General features: G+C 35.8%; 1 protein-coding gene across 1 annotated transcript; it reads right to left on the reverse strand.

The window, feature by feature from the left end:
* Positions 1–1,231: 1,231 nt before the first annotated feature.
* Positions 1,232–10,052, reverse strand: LOC132600637 (ubiquitin-like modifier-activating enzyme atg7). The gene is made up of 14 exons (XM_060313938.1): positions 9,711–10,052; positions 8,185–8,402; positions 6,248–6,439; positions 6,110–6,164; positions 5,609–5,703; positions 5,337–5,526; positions 5,130–5,235; positions 4,679–4,823; positions 4,426–4,584; positions 4,140–4,328; positions 3,630–3,833; positions 3,094–3,209; positions 2,848–3,007; positions 1,232–1,687 (listed from the first exon to the last, which is right to left on the reverse strand). The coding sequence occupies exons 1-14, from the start codon at positions 9,844–9,846 to the stop codon at positions 1,508–1,510; spliced, it is 2,145 nt and encodes a 714-aa protein (XP_060169921.1). The 5' UTR covers positions 9,847–10,052; the 3' UTR covers positions 1,232–1,507.
* Between the last annotated feature and the right edge of the window lie 6,025 nt (positions 10,053–16,077).

Genomic DNA, 16,077 nt, shown 5'->3' on the forward strand with positions numbered 1-16,077 from the left:
TCCAACTTGCACCAATTCTTTTAAAGACTCTCCTTTCTAAGAAGCTTACAGAAGATTCGTTCTCCTTTTTTCTTATTTTCTTTTTCTATTTTGCTTCTTCTTTACTTTATTTTCCTTGTTTCTTCTTTTCTTTTTATTTACTTGCTGCAGGTGTTTTTTTTCCCTAATGAGTCACATTGACTTTTTAAAATTTTATATATCCTTGCTTCTCTTTATAGTTAATAGTGTTCATTAATTTTTTATTTTGATATCTAAATGTGCATCTAAGTTGAGTTCTAGTTCTAGTTGATTAGTCTTGAGTTAGTTGATAGCTTCAAAACATAACTCTCAATTATAAATGAATAATATATTTTTGTTGATATTAGTAATACTATTGAATTTTTATGCTTTGTTTAAAATTATCATAATTATTAAATTATTTCGTTTAATCGATGTCTATATAAATCGAAAAGATGAATAACCCAAATTGCGGCAGTAGAAAAAATAAATCAAGTTGAAATCCAAAATGGTGTGACAATCGGTTTGTCTATATACGGACGGAAGTTGCTGCGCTCCCCAACTCGTTTAAGTCAACTGATGCATTGGGTCATTCCCTAGTTTACGGAACTGGGCTATGGAACGCGTCGAGAAAGCCGACGCTTCTGCCTTTCCACGAGTTAAAAATTGTAACAATAGAAATACTTATAGCTAAGATGAATAATCCGAACCGAAGCTCAAAATAAATCAAGTCAAAGGCCAAAATAGTGTGATAATTGATCGGTCTATATAAACTAGAGGGTTGAATAACCAGAATCGAAGCCCAAAATAGTGTGGCACCCGAAATATCAAATTCCTGGATCCGCCTCTGCTTAATCGATTAATACGGGAAGTATCATCTTATTACTATGAAGATTCAATTAAGGGGTCGTGCGGTTATCAGGATTAGGCTACTAAGCCTGATATTAAATTTGGAATTGTAATATAAATCGTTTGTTTATTAGCGTTAGCTAATAACAGTATGACTTCGATACCAAAATCTTTGTATTAGCTATCCCATATAGAAAGTAGGATTGTCATCTTGAGATTATAATCATAATTACCAAATTATAATTGGGATTTCCTTGTTTTGAACCAAACGACCCATTAAAGAGGTGCTTTTTTATTTCCATATTCAGCTAATTGACCAACTCTTGAAGGGCCAAATGAGCTTTCATGGCCCAACAAATTCTACTAGAGATAATAGGACCAGAGATTGTACCAAATGAGCTGAAAATCAGCAGTTCTAACTTCTAATACTGAAGATTAGTAGTCCTGGGGGTTGATACCAAGAAAACTAAAACAAAACATAATATTTTCCAATAGGAATTTACATGTAGAAACAACATCAAGTTTGAGTTCTAATGGTTGATCTGTAGTTGTCCACTTGTCATATGCGTGTGAAGTGAGACGGCGAAGATCCAGTCAGGTAGATATACAAACAATCAAATTGATTGCAAAGAATGGATGTAGTTATTAGGTTACAATAAGGTTATATTTCCACACAATCATCATCGTCGTCATCATTTTCACTATCGTTATCCCAGTCCAGCGTGTAAGATCCCGCTGACTTCATGAGTTCTGTTAGTCCTGTTAGATCCTCCAGATATGTAGGATGATTGATAGCTTGTAGTATGAAGTCCATCCCTTTCGTTCGATATTCTGATACCACCTGAGCATAAGGAATTTCATGTGCATTAGACTCGGAGCATATAAAAGAGAGCAAAAGCGGATGATTAATCACAAAACTGTAGAATTAACTTGCTTTTAAGATGCAAAATTTCATAACCAGGAAAAAAATAGTCCTCCTTTTTGGAGAGTCCAACGACAACATAATTGGGAAAGGGTTGCACCCTTGAGGAGGTGTAATTTAGGCAGCCTACACTAACGCAAGCGCCAATGGCTGATTCCACGGCTTGAATGTCACACGGAGACAACTTTACCATAGCTCCAAGTCAAACGGCAACATAGTTGGGCGTAATTAATTGAGTTCAACGGTCAAAAACAACTTGAACTATCACTTTTTTCGGGTTTCACGCCCTGCCTGAACTATCATCATTTATGTATTTAAAGCACAACCTCAACTATCAGCTGAACCCTTTTCCTACGTGATAGGGTTTAGGGTTTTCAAATAGGAAAAGGGAACGAAAGATAGTTGAACTGTGTTTTAATACATAGTGTGTTTTAATACATAGATGGTGGTAGTTCAGGTAGGAAAAGGGAACAACAAATAGTTAGGGTGTGAAACTCGCGAAAAGCGATAGTCCGGGTGTGCTTTTGACCATTATCTCTTTAATATAAGTTCTTTTTCTTCTTTTTAATGCATAGGCATAATCTAATCTGAGCTAGTTAAAAAATGTAACAATCTGTGGTGCAAGGAATAGAGATGTATGAATTGTCACAGGACTCAAACTGGTTCCAAATTTTTTAACAAATGTTGGCGCACAAATTTCTAAGAAATCACACTAATTACAGTTGACTAAACTTAAATAAGTTGGAAAAACATACCAATATAAGCAGTTTCAACAAAATAACTTAAGATCTTATGGAACAATTTCAAATATATTTCCAAGACGGAGGTTACTGATTAAGCATGAGAGCCACAAAGAACTAAACAAGAACAGCGAGCTAACAGAAAAAGACAGTCAGATCGTACAGTATAATAATAGCTCCAGACTAAGTTGCTCGGACTCTTCAAAAATGCCGTCTAGTGCTTCTCGGATCCTCCAAAAGTAGTGCATTTTTGTAGGATCCTACACAGGTACGGCCACATTTTTGGAGAGTCCGAGGAACACAGGTTCGGGATGGATGGCCTTGAATAGTGAAACTTACAGTGGAGCAACAAGCAGTGCAACAAGTTGAAGCATGACCAACAAGTGTCATCTGAGAAAATTGAGAGATGGAGCCCCGAATCTGATGAGGTAGAATGCCAAGAGGTTGTTCAGTGCTACCGTTATCATTCGAGTTTGCAAACTCAGCTCTGGCGTTTATTCTGCAAACATAGTTAAATACGAAATGCTTAAATTTTTGGGGTAAAATATAATTTGCACGAATATCACAAAATAGTTAAGGATTTACCCAGAAGGATGATGCAAAACTCCAACCAAAAGTTCAACAGCAAGGGCTGATGCAATAGGAGCAAGCCCGGGACGAGTAACCGTGCATTGTTGGTCTAGGGTACGATTAGCCGTTGACTGCACAAAGAACAAAAGGATTCATATTTGTAGATATTGCAATCAACCGACGGAAAAGGATCAAAACTGCCCTGGACTATGCGAAATTGGACAATTTTACCCTTCAAAAAAGTTGGTTTTTCATCTACCCCTGCCGTTACCAAAGTGGCTCAAAATGCCCTTTGGACTAATGGACCTCATTTTCTCTAATTAACATTTTTAACCCAAATGATCTGCCACCTGTCCTGATTAAATCAAAGTGGACCAGATTTATCCTTACACTATACGCATGATTCAATTTCCCTATACTACGCGTATTATTCAGTTTTGCCTCCTCCACCGCCACTACTACCACTGGTTTGCCAATTTCGCATAGTTTCAGGGGCAGTTTTGACCCTTTCCCCATCACAAATTACCATCATTTTCATGCAAGAATCTTACATCAATTGGTGCGACCACATCATTGCAAAAGTAACACCCCAATCTCTGTGACTCATTTTCACTTGAAAGGGAGAGATTCTCCATACTAGAGGAGACGTTATTCGAAGTTTCAGCTTGCGAGTTTCGTAGAGCATCCACGGGGGGTCCCGCTCCATGACGCATAACTAGAAAGCTATCGAAGCCTAAGGCTGCAGTAATAGTAATCTGCAGAGAGAGAAACGACACGTGTAAGAATCAGGAAAAATTCAGCTGGCACTTGTGAATTCAACATCACATGCAACATACTCCAGTCAAACCTCTCTATAACAGCGCCGTTTGTCTGAATATTGTTTTGGCTGCTATAGTGAAATGTTGCTATAGAGAAAGATCGGTTCCACATAAAATATGGTTGTTATAGTAAAATGTTGTTATAGAGGATGAATGTTATAGAGAGGTCTGACTGTAGTAGTCTCAGAAAAGTAAACAAAATTTTCAAAGGAAAATTCCCAAGAGAAAGTAAATGTGTAAAACCTTGTTCGCACTTGCACAAAGTAGACTAGGAAGCCATCGACTTTCCCGTGTATCAGTTAATAGAAAGATCGCGTCATGTGAGTTAATCAAATCACACAAATGCCTGCAGTCCTGAAGTATACTACTTTCTTCTTGGCTAGATACTGGATGTCCAGGCATCGGAATAGCCATCACAACACCTTCTGCTTCCTGTCAAGAAATTAAGGTGCGTCAGCAAATGAACTTATCATTTTCTCTATATCTTGAATTATTTTAATTCTTTGAGGTCTCAGTAATGGACCAATACCACTGCTGGAAATATCCGCTTAAGGCTTTCAACTGCTGCAACGGCCTTAAATTTGCCACCATTTAAACAGTCATCAAGCGCATAAAGTGACTGCCTTATTGGATTAGACATTGAGACCTTACCACTGTCTACCAATGTAATTTTTCGGACACCCCATGCCTACAAATATACAAAAGTCAGAGAAGCAATTTTAGAAATTGCTACACAATTATTGCTTTCATTTTCTTCTTTCTCCATTTTCTTGAACACTTACCATAAGCATTCGAGCGACCTGGCATCCGAGTGTACCTGCTCCAAGGAGGAGACATTTCGTGGAAGCCAAAAGGTCTAGATTCAATGACGGCAATGTGCGCCATCTCATTAGTTTCAAGTTCAAATCAGCAGCTGATACAGCTAGCCTGGATAAACATGACCACCAAATTATTCATAGAATACAGCAGTAATTTTTAATTTTTTTTATTTTGTTCTGACCGCATGGTCCAGGCCAGGCTTGCGCATGCCTTGACTAATTCAATGGAGTACCTGCTACCTCCCACCAGCACAGGTATCGTGTAACTCTGTCCACCAAAGCTTGGACAGATGGAAAGAAATCATTAGTGTATTTTTTTGCCTCCACTGGGATTTGAACCTGAGACCTCATGGTTCTCAACCAACTTCATGGACTACTAGGCCACACCCTTGGTGCAAAAAATGTTTGTGCATACCTTGTCGGATCCATAGTTTTAGCAAGGCTGATGCATCTCGGTACCTTCTTCCCTTTGTTTAGTTCCCATCCCACAACATTAGGCACGTTCTCATGATTTCTCCATCCTAAACAAATTATCATTATGGCAACGTAAAAGATATGACCTTCACTATTGATAAAGGAAACATAAATCAGATACCAAAGGTCTAAATACTAATAGCTCTACCTTGTGAAAGAGATATTTCAGCTTCTCCAACAAGTGACAATCCCAGATCTGCAAAACCACGGTTCTCACGGTAGCAGAAAAAGTGAATATTTCCAAGGCCCCGCCTTGAACAGATATAAGCAAGATAATTGCGAAGTGGCCATCCAGGATTACTTGGAAGATGACAAGGGTCATAAAAACCAAAAAGAACCTGCTTATTGTAAACAAGGCATTTATGTCAAAGGCAGTCCTGTACCATAAATATCACACATATCAAGAGCGAATGGACAAACCTTTTGACCATTATTTTGGCAGGCTTCCAACTCCCTTAGATGCCTGAGAGTAACTATTGAATTTGAACCGATAGATACCAAAAAGAATGGTATATCTGCATTAAACTAATGCTTCAGGTCCCGGAAAAAGAAATGTCAAAACTTGTGACCTTTAAAGATTATTCCCTCTGTCCCAAATTATTTGTTGTGAATTCTAGAAATAGTTGTCTCAAGCTATTTGTCGTTTTCGAAGTTCAAGATAAGATTATCTTTTTCCCATTTTACCCTTAGTAGTAATTGTTCTTGAAGATTACAAACACCTCAAGATGGCACATAAATAGATTAAATATTCAATGGAGAGATATCTTATGACACAAATAAGGGTAAAAATAAAAAAAATAAAAAAAAAACAAAAAAAAAACCTCCTAATTAATGTTTTCTTAAGGGGAGTGTAAAAGAGAAACACGACAAATAATTTGAGACGGAGGGAGTATATGATAGTTAGCTCCATGAACTTTTTACCTGCAGTGGAGCTCGTGCTACGCCACTCATTACAAGCTCTAGACAGAGATTCAGCCTGTTCGCCATAACAAACCATTTGGGATAAATATATCTAAACTGGGAAAGAACAAAGTAAATGATCATTCAAGAGAAAGGAACCTCTTCAGCCGTGAAGCACCGGGAAGCTGGCTTCAGGTTAACTAGAGTTGCAGGAGGATCAAGCACCAAAGCAGGGAAAGCGAACCAATAATGAAAACTCCACTTTTTCAAGTCTGCAAATGATATAACTAGGAATCTTAAGAGCACAGAACTGTCCTCCTCAACTTTGCCTGAGTAAATGTCATCCCATATCTGATTCGCAATAACAATTCAAAAACTATCACGGTGAGATGATACTAAAGTTCAACCTCTTTCCATGCATGATACGTACTATTAAGCTTTGAAATAACAGAATGCAAAAGTCCTTTCACTCAATATGTGAATTTACCAAGGCAAAAATAGGGCTGGGCATAAATACCGAAAACCAAAAAACCGGACCGAACCGAACCGAACTTCAAGAAACCGAAATCGAAAGAACCGAACTGAACTAGTTTGGTTCGGTGTTCACCTTCAAAAAACCGAAACCAAAATAGTCGAACCGAACTTTGATGAAACCGAACTGAAGAACCGAAATTTAAATCGAAATTTATACATTACCCAAAAAAATTAAAATAGTCCAGACCCATTAAGTTTAAGCCCAAAAAAAACCCAATTGTAATAAGCTCTCTTTTGCTTTTGTATCCCTAATTTTCCACTTCAGTTGAGAAAATCAAATATCCTTAACAAAGAAAGGTGACTAGGATGTGTCTTTAGGATTAATGTATGTCCTTTATATGTTTTCTTAATTATTCTTACTGTATGTATATAACACCTAGTAATTCTATATTATGGTTATGGTTTTCTGTTCTTGTGTATCCTGTTTGTTTGATTTTAATTTTAATTTGTTAGTTTTATGTTTTGTTGCTTTTGAGAATATGAATTAGTGTAAATGGAATCGCTTCTAATATCATATCAAAAAAACCGAATTGAAAAAATCGAAACCGAACCGAACCAAACTTCAAAAAACCGAAACCGAAAGAACCGAACCGAACTAGTTTGATTCGATGTTCGGTGTCCACCTTCAAAAAACCGAAACCGAAATAGCCAAACTGAAGTTTGATAAAACCAAACCGAAGAACCGAACGCGCACCCCGCAAACATAGCTATAACTGATTCATAGCTATTGTTTTCTCTTTACTCTAAGGCCAAATATTAACATATCCTGCTGTTAGCAGATATTACTCAAGTCAAATGGGTGGGTGAGGCTGAATTTGGGCAGGTCAATCGGCTGAGTTAATGACCCACCCAAAATATCTTGGCTGAAACGGGTTGGGCTGAAAAGGGCTAAAAAGCGGGTCATAATCCAGCCAGCCCAGTTCTAACTAAGTTTTAATTTATTTGTTTGTTCTTTTATAACTTTTAAGTACCTAATAAAACTTTTTTTTTCCCTTTATTTATGGCTATATGTAACATAGGAGTATCAAATTGAAAAAATGTCTTTATGAAAATAATTTGACAAGTTTTTCATAGGTCAATTTGGGCTACTATATCTGTATTTCAACATGGCTTCTTGACCGCTATATTTCCTTTTCAAAATTGCTTTGTATTGCTTTACTTGAGCCAAGGGTCTTCCAGAAACAGCCTCTCTACCTTCACAAGGTAGGGTAAGGTTTGCGTACACACCACCCTCCCCAGACCCACTTGTGGGATTACACTTGGAATGTTGTTGATATAATTTGTAATTTGGGCTACATTTCAGCCCAATTTTTAGATGGGCTGAAGCGGGTTGGTCTAAAATGGGATGAGCTAATAAATGGGCCGGTCATGAACTAGTTGTGGGGGGGGGGGCTATGTTTTCATGGGCTAAGTTTTCCACCCCTAGCTATAACTGATTCATAGCTATTGTTTTTCTCTTACTCTATGGCCATATAATAACCTATTCTAGTGTTAGCAGATATGGCTCAACATATAAACTGTGCATGTAAGTAGAAAACTTGAGGAAAAATGTTTTACTATACCTTCTTGGCTTCTGCCTTAAGTAGGCTCTGCTTATCAAGCGCATAGAAACTTTCCAACGTGTTTGTGTTGAGAAGAATGCCAGGGATAGGACACCTATTTCTGTTCCCCTGACTAGTTAGATTAGACGAGGATTCCTCACTGGATTCAGTAGGCAAAGATTCTGCAAGAAGAGTCAAGTGATTTGATACTTGAAGATGCGAGCAAGGTGCATAAAAACCTGCACAAAAAAAATTCAGGCAAGTAGAAACAAACACTATTAAACTCCAAATGCTACTATTTCAGTTCCATCAAAAAGAAAACGTTTAATATTTGATAAAATCCAGTGACTCTAAATGTCACCGGAACAAAGATTATGATATAAACCTCCAAAAGCTACAATTTCAATTCCATCAGTAAGGCAAATGTCTAATACAATAACAACTACTACGCGGTCAATCTAAACAAGTTGGAGACGGCTATATGAATCCTCACTGACCATGCTGCCCCGTTTAAGCTCAACTCAAGTCATCATCATACCAAAACAATAAATAAGCCAAACGTTAATATTCGATAAAATTCAGTAACTCTAAATGCCACCAGAACAAAGATTGCGAAATAAACCCCAAAAAGATGCAATTTTTATTTCTGAAAAGGGTAGTAAGAAACTCCAGTACTCCAAAGGAAAAAAAGAATAAGCTCGACAATGAGAATCACGACGAGTCTTAGAGGCGGAGACAAGATTTCAACTTTATAGAATTTGGATTATAGGACGATGACTTCAAGTGCTAATAACTAGGTTCTTAATTTAATATGTATACATATTTAATGAATTATACCCTACCCCCACAAAGGTAGAGGTAAGGTCTGCATACATCCTACCCTCCCTAGACCCCACTTGTGGGATTACGCCGGGCATGTTGTTGTTGTATTTCATGAATTATACACTTGTTTAAGCAAAGCTACGAGGTTCGGCTGAACAAAGTATCCAGACTTCTAACTCCTCCCCTCTCACAAACCAAAAACATGAATAATTGATTTAAGAAAAGAGTGAACATTGTTAAATCCCAATAAAAGCGTAAATTACAAATAGCAAGAACAATTCAGTAACTCAAAAAAACAAACAAACAAGCAAAGTAATAATCACAAAAGCTATGTAATTTGCACTTAGAAAAACAGATAAACAATTAAAAAAAAAAAATTACAAGAAACGAAAAAAAAAGAAGAAGAAGCTACATTGTTGAATCCTAACAAAAGGGTAAATAACAAATAGCAACAACAATTCAGTAACTCAAACAAACAAAGTAAATAATCACCAAAGCTACATAATTTGCAATTAGTAAAGCAGATAAACAATAAAAAAAAAATACAAGAAACAAAAAAACATGAATAATTATTGATCATAAGAAAAGGGTACACTATAAATAGCAAGAACAATTTAGCAACTTCAACAAAAAAAAAATTACAAAAGCTATGTAATTTGCAATTAGTAAAACAGATTATAACCATAGTAAAAAAAATTGCAAAAAATGGCAAAAAAGAAGCATACCAGTAATTGGAATGGGGGATTCATCAAGGCGCAATTTATTAAGTTTTAAAGAAGATAATTTATGCCAAAACCCTTCATCTACAGAACTTTGAAAAGGTGCAAATTGAAGAATTGTTCTTTTTCCAGTATCTGCCATAGATAAAGATTAAATCTTTGGTTTATATTGGAAATTCTGTAATTATTTTGTTAAGTAGTTTGTTTGACTTGTTTTGCTGAGAATTGAAGGTTTTGATAATTGATATCTTTGCTGAAAAGAAACAAAGATTGGAATTTTATAAGAAAGAAAGAAGGTGACAACAAAGAGGAGGAGGAAATAGGGGAAGTGCAAAGATAGCCACTTTGAGGAATCTGTTTAAGACGTAGCCAAATTTGATTTTTTTTTTTTTTTTTAATATACTCACTCCATTCACTTTTACTTGGAATATTTAACTAAAGGTGAGCTGTTAGCGGTGAAATTAGTATAGGTAACTTGTGGGAATCCAATTAAATTTGAGATTAAGAAGATTGGGTCTAAAATGTATTTTTTTTTCAAATTTCTTAATCTTTTATAGTATAGGTGACTTGTGGGAATCCAATTAAATTTGAGATTAAGAAGATTGGGTCTAAAATGTATTTTTTTTCAAATTTCTTAATCTTTTATAGTATAGGTGACTTGTGGGAATCCAATTAAATTTAAGATTAAGAAGATTGGGTCTAAAATGTATTTTTTTTCAAATTTCTTAATCTTTTATAAAATATAAAAAGATCCCAACTTAATTCAAAAAAAACTCATCAGCCCCCTTCTCCTCCTCCCACCCTCGCCCCCCCCCCCCCCCCCCCCCCACCAAAAAAAAATTTTAAAGAAAAGTTTTGATTTTTTTTATTTACTTTTTCACCAGCACTCCCTCCTCCTCCACCACCCCCCACACACCCCCCACCACCACCCCGGTCCAATTTTTTTTAAAAAAAAATTGTTTAAAAAAAAATTAATTTCTTTATTTGTTTTTTCACTCCCCCCTCCTCCTCTCAACCCTCACCCCGCGCAATCACCCCCTCCCCCTCCCCACCCCCAAAAAAAATTTTTTTTTTTATAAAAAGTTTTGATTTTTTTCCTAGTCCCCACTCTTCTTCCTTCCACTCCTCACCCACCCTACCCCTCGCTCCCCCCCTCCCGACCCAATTTTTTTTTAAAGTTTTGTTATTTTATTTGCTTTTTCACTAGCAACCCCCCTCCCCCCCTAAAAAAAAATAAAAGTATTGATTTTCTTTATTTGTTTTTTCAGCCCTCCCCCCACCCCACACCCACACCCCCAACCCCAAAAAAAATGAATTTTTTTACCGGTCCCCACTCCTCCTCCTCCCACCCCTCCCCCCTCCACACACAAAAAAAAAATTGAAAAGTTTTTCTTTTTGTTTTTTAACACCCCTCACCCTTCCACAAAAAAAAAAATTGTTTTTAAAAAAGAAGTATTGAAATTTTTTTATTTTTTTGCACCAGCAACCGCCCCCCCCCCCCCCCCCCCCCCACCAAAAAATGTTTTTTCTTGAAAAGAAGTTTTGAATTATTTTTTTTTGGTTTCTTACTTCCTCCACCCACCCCAAAAAATTAATTCTGTTTTAAAGAAAAGTATTGGAAAGTTTTTATTTTTGGTTTTTTGTACCCCATCCCCCTCCAAAAAAAAATTTTGAAAGAAAGTTTTGAATTTTTTTTTTGTTTGGGTTTGGGAAAAGTTTGTAGTGAATAGATGGTTTTTCTGTTGTTGTCTGGTATGGTTCAGGGTTTAGGAAAATGTATCCAACAGATAGTTTTTTTGTTCTTGTCCCGATATTTATCTGATTTTATTTGTAGAAGATAACCAACAGATTTGTAGTTATTGCAACAAGTTCTACACTTTTTGCAACAAGTAGACAATCTGTTGCAACGACTCACTAATCTGTTGGACATTGCTTCAATTATTTGCTTATGTTTTTAAAAGATATCTAACAGATTTGTAGTTGTTGCAACAAGTTCTACACTTGTTGTAACAAGTAGACAATCTGTTACAACAACTACAAATCTGTTGGACATAGCTTCAGTTATTTAGTTTTTTTTTTATAGAAGATATCCTATAGATTTGTAGTTGTTGCAACAAGTTCTACACTTGTTGCAACAAGTAGACAATCTGTTGCAACAACTACAAATCTGTTGGACATAGCTTCAGTTATTTGGTTTTGTTTGTAGAAGATATCCAACAGATTTGTAGTTGTTGCAACAATTTCTACATGTGTTGCAACAAGTAGACAATTTATTTATGAATCAGCAAATGTTGAGGAAAGATATAGTCAAATTGAACAGCCAAACTGACAATCAATTCTTAGAAAGAAATGAAGAACAGAGCAAAGAAGCAGTAGATACAAATGAAGAAAGTGAAGAAGAACTAGAAGATGAAGAAACAGATGATGGAAATAAAGGAGATGGAGTAGATCAAGGAAATCTGCTACAGCTTAGAAGGCAGTTGCTGAACATATTATTATTTAAGTTGTGGTATTTGGAGCCAAGGTTGTTGTTGAACAATTTCTGTGTGTGTGTGTGTGTGTTTTTTTTTTTTTTGTCCTTTATGTTATTTGTGAATGATGTTTATGAAATTATTTATTTTGATTAGTTGTGGTATTTGCAACCAAGGTGGCTGTTGAACAATTTCTGTTTATGAAATTATTTATTTTGCTTACTAATTATTGCAACAGATGCATGCAGTTATTGAAGAAGTTGCAATAAGTTACTAATCTGTTTCAACAAGTTACTAATCTTTTTAAATAAGTTGCTTAGTTGTTGCAACAAATTATTCACCTTGTTGGAAAAAATCAAATAATGGCTTAAATTACTGCAAAAACTAAAAAAAATTGTCGCAACATATGAGTTAATTGTTGCAACAGATCATACACTTGTTGAAGAAGTTGCAACAAGTTATTAATCTGTTTCAACAGATGGATCAGATGTTTAAGCAAGTTGCTTAGTTGTTGTAACAGATTTGAATTATTGCAACAACTTACTTATATGTTGCAGCAAATATCTCATATGTTGCAACAACTTACTCATATGTTGCAGCAGGTATCTCATATGTTGCAACAACTTACTTATATGTTGCAGCAAATGTCTCATATGTTGCAACAACTTACTCATATGTTGCAGCAGGTATCTCATATGTTGCAACAACTCCTCTATTGTTGCAACATGTTCACGATATTGATCACATTGAACTCCTTTGTTTATACTGAATAACATTGAATTCATTTGTTTATCACTAAATATGGTTGAATTAAGTACTTCACATCAAAACACTCTAATGATCACTCGATTTAGTGCATACTGACTTAGTCGATCATCTTTCCTGACTCAAAATACATCAATCTGATTAAGTATTATACATTGATCACTAGATATCGTTGATTTTCTTTGTTTATCACTAAATATGTGTGAATTAAGTAGTTCACATCAATTCACTCTAATGATAACTCGATTTAGTGCATACTGACTTAGCATATCATATTTCCTGACTTAAAATACATCAATTTGATTAAGTATATACACTGATCACTAAATATCGTTGATTTCCTTTATTTATCATTAACTATGGGTGAATCAAGTAGTTCACAGTGCATACTGACTTAGTAGATCATCTTTCCTGACTCAAAATACCATCAAATTGATTAAGTATTATATATTAATCACTAAATATCATTGATTTCATTTGTTTATCACTAAATATGGGTGAATCAAGTAGTTGGTATCAATTCACTCTAATGATCATTGAATTTAGTGCATACTGACTTAGTAGATCATCTTTCCTGACTCAAAATATCATCAAATTGATTAAATATTATAAATTGATCACTACATATCATTGATTTCCTTTGTTTATCACTAAATGTCATTGATTTCCTTTTGTTGATCACTAAATATGGGTGAATCGAGTAGTATCTGTTGCAACTACTGTCATATCTGTTGCAGCAAGTGTAGTACCTGTTGCAACAACTGTAGTATCTAGGGGTGGGCGTTCGGTTTTTCGGTTCGATTTTTTCAAAGTTCGATTCAGTATTTCGGTTTCAATTTTTTTAAAGTGGAAATCGAACACCGCACCGAATTAGTTCGGTTCGGTTTCGGTTTTCTAATTCGATTTTTTGGCATTGGTTAAGCAATAGTCACCCGTTACTAAACGATTCATGATCAACAACAGCAGCCAGCACCAGCACCAGCAGCAGCAAGCAGCCACAGCAGCAGCCAGCAGCAGCAGCAACCAGATGTTCTCAAGTCCTAATGTGCTTGTATCGTATGCCCGTGTGTTAAAGGCTAGTGCTAACTTAAATGAAATCGCGTTGCAAACTTAACAGGAGATAATTCAAAGACCTTTGTTGTGTGTAAAGCAAACCAAGAAACAGAAAGAAAACTATCACTCCGGAGTGGACTGAGATGATATCTGTTGTGATTCATGGAAGTAATGATATTGATATATATTATATATTAGTATAAAAAAATATTATATTAAATTTTCGGTTAAACCGAAAAACCGAAAAATCGAAAATCCGAAACCGAACACCGAATTTGCTATTTAAAAAAATCGGAACCGAACCGAAACACCAAAACATCGAAAATCGAAAAACCGAATTCATTCAATTCAGTTCGATTTTTCGATTTCGGTATTTATGCCCATTCCTAGTAGTATCTGTTGCAGCAAGTGACATAGTTATTGAACAAGTCCTTACTCTTGTTGGATAAACACAACAAGTTACCCAGTTTCTACAACAAGTCACTCCACTTGTTGGAAAAACCCCAAAATGCAACTTAGTTGCTGCAACAAGGCCTGTCAATTGTTGCAACAGATTGCTTACTTGTTGAAAATCTTTTAGCAGTTGGATAAAACCCAACAAGATACTAGTTGCTGCAATAAGTCCTATTACTTGTTGGATAAAACACAACAAGTTACAGATCTGTTGCAACAGATTCATTAGTTGTTGGAAATTGTTCAGCAATTTATTAACAAGAATACACACATTTGTGATTGAACACGATCAACATATCATATAAACCAAGTTCACAAACACCAAGAACAGAAATTATCATTCTAAAAAAGAACAACATTAAAATGTCATAAAGTTCTAACAAATAACTATTATTACAACACAGTGCAATTAACAACTATGGAGCATTTCATATTGGACATGTTGTTTTTGGTGCCAACTGTTTTGCATAAGGAGCATTTGTTTTTTCTCGTTCGCAATGATTCCCCGATTCCACGCCTCCTCGTTGTCGACCTTTTTATGGGTTTGCTAGGATCAACATATGGAAGAGGTATCTCTCTCTCTATAATTCAAAACTTCTTTTCAAGATTTTTTATTTTTGGTGGGGTGGTGCAAAAAACAAAAAACAAAAAGTTTTCAAAACGTTTTTTTAAAACAATTTTTTTTGGGGTGGGTGGGTGGAGTAAGAAACCAAAGAAAAAAAAATTTCTTTTCAATTTTTTTTGCTGGGAGGGGGGGAGGAGTGGGGTGGCGGTGGTGCAAAAAACCAAAAACAAAAACTTTTCAAAACTTTTTTAAGAAAATAATTTTTTTTTGGGAGGTAGGGGGTGGGGGCGAGGGGGAGGGGGATGGGTGGGGATTGTGCAAAAAAACTTTTAAAAAAATATTTTTTTAGTGGGGCGTGGGGGTGGGGGTGGGGGGCACGGGAGGGGGCGTGATCGGGGGCTGGGGGTGGTGCAAAAAAAACAAAAAAAAATCTTTTTTAAAAAAACATTTTTTTTGGTGGGGGGTGGGGGTGGGGGGCAAGGGAGGGGGCATGGTCGGGGGCTGGGGGCAAGGGTGGGGTTGGTGCAAAAAAAACAAAAAAAAAAACTTTTCAAAATCTTTTTCGAAAAACATTTTTTTTGGTGGGGGGTGGGGGGCAAGGGCAGGGGGCGGGTGGAGGGATGGGGGCAGGGAGGGGGTGGGAGCGAGGGATAAAGTGTTAAAAATAAAACTTGAGGGTAAAGTGTTAAAAATAAAGTTGAGGGTCAAAGTGTCAAAAACAAAACTGTTGGGCAAGCTCAAAATTCCTTAATCACTAATAAAAAATCATCACCTCTACTCAATAATTAAAACTTGAATCACCTCCCCTCAATTTTAAAACTTAAAAGTCACCTATATTTAAATGCCCCTTTTACTTGTCACGTTTCACTTTTCGAGAGTCAAATTGTATAAACTTTGACCAATATTTTAAGTTTTTTTTTTGTCATCATATTAATATGAAAATAATTGCAACTTATAGTATTTGTCGTATAGTTTCCGAATATATAACTTTTAATTTTAAAATATTTAATTAATCTAATTTAATTTAGCTTCGGAAATTAGTTAAATTAACTCTAGAAAAACAAAA

Source organism: Lycium barbarum, chromosome 6 (genome assembly GCF_019175385.1).
Source record: "Lycium barbarum isolate Lr01 chromosome 6, ASM1917538v2, whole genome shotgun sequence".
Lineage (NCBI taxonomy): Eukaryota > Viridiplantae > Streptophyta > Magnoliopsida > Solanales > Solanaceae > Lycium > Lycium barbarum.